The sequence below is a fragment of the Hordeum vulgare genome, chromosome 1H, assembly GCF_904849725.1.
Source record: "Hordeum vulgare subsp. vulgare chromosome 1H, MorexV3_pseudomolecules_assembly, whole genome shotgun sequence".
In the NCBI taxonomy this organism is placed as follows: domain Eukaryota; kingdom Viridiplantae; phylum Streptophyta; class Magnoliopsida; order Poales; family Poaceae; genus Hordeum; species Hordeum vulgare.
In genome coordinates this window covers 458,867,107-458,871,437 of record NC_058518.1, presented here as the reverse complement: position 1 = coordinate 458,871,437, position 4,331 = coordinate 458,867,107, and the positions used below count along the sequence as shown (strand labels likewise).

Sequence of the window (4,331 nt, the reverse complement as noted above, 5' to 3'; positions counted from 1 at the left end):
TATTTCCAACACTATTCACCCCCCATAAGAAAAATATAGGTCCCTTCAAGTACCAAACTGACAAGTGTATAGAAGGAATATTTTGGGGTGCTTCAACGTTACTTTAGAGAATGTGTACTAGAAGTAATATCAAAGTTCTCATAATGAAATTAAACATTAAAAATCTTTGACATGGATATAACTTCACTTCTATTCATCATGTTTCATCCAGACCATGGAAACCATAGCATATTCAAGGAGTATGTTGACTTCTACTCAAAGGGAACTCAAGGTTTCATTTGTTGAAAGATATAGATTTTTGTTGAAAAGGTGGTCGAAACACCTCGCCTCTACATCATCATGGTGTACACAACCATTTTTATTGAAATTGATGCAAGGCAATGAGGCCAAATACATCAAAAAGTAGAGTACATGACTTGGACAGCTACAACAGAACCATTACAATATGTTTTATTGAAATATATAAATGGGGGATAACTAGAAATGATTTACAGCTTCAGTCAGATGTACAACTAGGGGTGTGTACAACTAACAACCATTTATAGAATTCTTCTTCTTGTTCCTTTGACAGAATGATTTGACCCTTTCGAGTCCATCTTGAAGAGAAGATGGAACGCAGGCAAAAGTAATACGGACCCAATTTTCCATTCCAAGAACACTCCCTGTATTAGAGAGAAAACATATATAAGTTTTTGTTAGAGTTAACCATATATACGTTTTTTTTAGAACTATGAAAGTATATAAGTTGGTTGAAAAACACCTCAAAATTATTAATAATCATTTGAAACATGTGCTTGGTATTATTATTTTGTGAGAAGCACAAACATGTAACGAGAAAAAAAGACACATAGGTACAAGGAAAAGTACATGCCATGCTAGTCTTTGCATAAAAATAAAGAATATTCTAATGTGGTAATACATTTTCTGACAATGATATGGTAATCATTTATGTGTAGTCATCTCGGAAACTGATAAGAACTTCGTATACAATAAAAAAACATAAGAGAACATGTTTCACATTTAAGAAGCATATATCAGTCAAACATAAACTTATGTTTTCACACAATATATACCACTCCCTCTGTCCCAAAACAACTGTCTCAACTTTGTAGTAGATCTAGTACAAAATTGTGCTAAGTTTAAGACATTTATTTTAGGATGGAGGGAGTATTGTTTAGTATAACAAGAAGATACGATCATTCCATATAGTTTTCCTTTAAAATGGCCATATACATTCCTACCTGGACATAAAATTACAGATTCTTCCTTTGCGAGCTTGCAGCAAAAATCTATGTCGTCATGGATCTCCTCCAAAAGATGTAAGTTTAGTTTGACCTGTTTACATGGAAGTTAATACATGGTTATAGAAAGGAAGTCAATCTTACTAAAAATGGGAGGAAACTTTTTGTAATATGATTTGAGTGTTACCAATTTACAGTAATAACAAAAAAATGGACAAATGATATCAGGAAGATTAGTCCTAAAATAATTTCAACTCTCTTCATTATTCTTCAAATGCATGCATCTTCAAAAAGATCCATAGCAAAACATAATTATATTTTGATTTGATTGTTTGTTGGATGCAATGAGATCCCAGATTAACCTTAAAAAGTAAGTCTATGCTTAGCTTACCATTACAAACATCGATCCTTCTGGCTTGTGAGGACACGTAATATATTTGTTTTCCTTTATTTCCCTATAACATATCTCTGATGATTCCTTTAGTAGACCAATAATCCTCTTAAAGAAATCTGCTTTTGTGTTCTCAAGAATTTTAGGAAGAGCTTCCTAAACAATTTGATAGCACAAAAATCCATAATTAAGTTGTGTGAATCATAAGAGAACAATAATGTCAAGGATATCAAAATATGAAGATGCGAGACAAGGTGTTGTAGGTAAAGAAATTCTTAACAACATGGTATACTCGTAGTACAATGCAAGTTTTAATATATTGCATACTTGATCGAAAAGAATATGGCATGCTCAAAATACAATGTATATTTTCTAAGAAAAATAGTTCTATTCAATAGTTGGTTCTGGCTTTGTGTTTATTTATTTTATGGAATCAAACAAACAAAGGGGAATGACTAAAAATAGATGTATCTTTCTTCCATCATGTTGGACTTCGACATTCACACTTAACAAAAACTCTATATACTAACTTCAAGCCGGTCATTTGACATGCAACACAGGGACATGAGCAAAATAGGGCAAGAACCAAAGACTAACCTGAACGAAGGTTGCTGGGTCCGTTGAGACATTAAGGTAATTCGTAATAGACGTAGAGATCTGAATAAACAAAGGCAGTACAAATTTAGCAAAATACTAATCCCCACAGTAGCATATGAGAAGAATGATAGGGAGCTAAAGCTACCTTAGTTTTCTCTAAAATCTTTGTGGGGTCGTACACCGCCACCCATCCAAGTCGCCATCCAGGCACTATCCACGACTTGGACAGAGATCCAATGGACAAGACCGGGGCAATGTGCCCAAAGACGCCCATCGGGATAAACGGGGCGCTGCCCAGAACCAGTTTGCCGTAAACCTCATCGGCGATCACCAATATTCCGAGCTTCCTTGCCACCTCCGCGACCTGATAACCAAACAGCATCATCAGCACACGATTAGCAAACGCAATCCATATACTATGTTCAAACAGACCGGTCGATCAACGAGGCAGAGGATGCATGGATGCAAAACCTTGGCCAGATGGTCGTAGGAGTAAACGCTGCCGCACGGATTGTTTGGGTTTATGATGACCATCGCGGTGGTGTTCTTGTCAGCGATGGATTCCAGCGAGTCGATGTCGATCTCCCACCCCTTGTCGGGGATGAGGTCGAAGTGCCGGACCTCCAGCTTGTTGAATGCCGCTCGCGCCTCGTAATTTGGATAGCCTGGCCGGGGAAGCAGTATGTTGGCGCCGGCAGTCTGGGCCAGCACCGGGATTATGACTTCGATCGCCTGAGTTCCGCCGGCGGTGAGGAAGACGTCGTCGGCCGATAGCTTGTAGGGCACGCCCTGTGACAGGTGCTCTGCTACGGCGCTGTTTGTTTTTATAAGGTACTTATAGAAGGTTAAAATTTTGAACGCACCGGGGAAGAACAGCGGCGGGCACGTAAGTAAACCGGCGCATGCATGCTCACGCATACATTACGGTGAAGCTGTAAATGTTACCTTCGTGCGGCGGGGAGGCCGACGCCGGCGGCGTAGCAGTTGAACTGGCCGGTGCGCAGCGCAGCGGCGACGGCGTCCTCGGCCTCGACGGCCGTGCGGAAGGCCGGGAACACGGACGGGTCACCGTGGGCCAGCGGCAGCACGGGCCGCGGCCCGCTCTCCTCCACGCTCGCGCTGATCTTGTACCGTATCGCCCGGATGCTGTTCTTCGCCCCCGTCGTCGCCAGGATGCCGTCCTTGCCCCGGGCGAAATTCCACTCCACCGCCGCCGCCGCCGCCGCGTGCCCGATGCTCTTGCCGTTCGCGGCGGCGGCGTGCCCGTTGCTCTTGCCGTTGGCGGCGGCCTCGCCGTGCCCATTGCTCTGGTGTACCATTGCCACGAGGAAACGAGGAGGAGTACTAGCAGTGTGGCAGGGAATGAACTAGCTAGTCAGTCAAATCAGCCAAGGGATGGATGGATTGAGAACGGCGGCGGTGCTTGGCCGTGCTTTATAGCCGTCGGTCCCGTCGCCACTCGCCTGCGCACATCAACCGGGGCTTCCGGGGCGGCAGCAAGAAGCACGCATGCAGGCACGCTGCCAGCTGATCGTCTTTGTTTTATGTACTTGTATATGCAGCTCCAGCACCAAGGAGCACACACTACTGGCTACACTCTTTGAGAACGCATGAACCATGCTTCTCGACTCCACCCACTCAATTCCAATTCCGGCTCCACTGCGGGTTTTGGCTGCGCCGGCAAAACAATTGTACCTAATCCAGAAATGATATCTCCGCACCTAATTCAGAATTCTATCTCTTTCTTTCAATCCTTGGGAAAAAGATGGACCTAATTCAGAATGCTATCTCTATCTTTCGGTCCTTGAAAACAAAACTCTAGCACTTTCTTTGGGTTTTTCTTGGAGGACATTCTTTGGTTGATCGTGTAGTAGTTATACTCCCTTCTTACCATAATATTTATTGTTGGGAGAACTAATCTAGTTTTTCCCAACAATAAATATTTAGGAACAGAGGCAGTAGTTTTTTTTTCCAAGGTATATTTTTTTCCTTTTTATCGTGCTATTCATTTTTAAACATGGTAGTGGTTGGCAAAATTTGCAATTCCTTCGTTTAGTAGTCAGGGGGCGCTGGTGTTAGACCACCCAATCATATGAAAGCCC

The 4,331-nt window shown here is 42.5% G+C and overlaps 1 protein-coding gene across 1 annotated transcript; it reads right to left on the bottom strand.

The window, feature by feature from the left end:
* Positions 1 to 340: 340 nt before the first annotated feature.
* Positions 341 to 3,686, bottom strand: LOC123445125 (nicotianamine aminotransferase A). The gene is made up of 7 exons (XM_045122066.1): positions 3,175 to 3,686; positions 2,701 to 3,043; positions 2,375 to 2,593; positions 2,230 to 2,289; positions 1,633 to 1,788; positions 1,242 to 1,335; positions 341 to 662 (listed from the first exon to the last, which is right to left on the bottom strand). The coding sequence occupies exons 1-7, from the start codon at positions 3,546 to 3,548 to the stop codon at positions 529 to 531; spliced, it is 1,380 nt and encodes a 459-aa protein (XP_044978001.1). The 5' UTR covers positions 3,549 to 3,686; the 3' UTR covers positions 341 to 528.
* Positions 3,687 to 4,331: the final 645 nt, after the last annotated feature.

Excerpts from the sequence above, each read along its gene's own strand:
- LOC123445125 (XM_045122066.1), bottom strand. The coding sequence starts at position 3,548 with ATGGTACACCAGAGCAATGGGCACGGCGAGGCCGCCGCCAACGGCAAG. Across the intron at positions 3,044-3,174 it reads GGCCTCCCCGCCGCACGAAG|CGCCGTAGCAGAGCACCTGT; the intron begins GTAACATTTACA and ends AAAAACAAACAG. Across the intron at positions 663-1,241 it reads ATCTGTAATTTTATGTCCAG|GGAGTGTTCTTGGAATGGAA; the intron begins GTAGGAATGTAT and ends TCTCTAATACAG.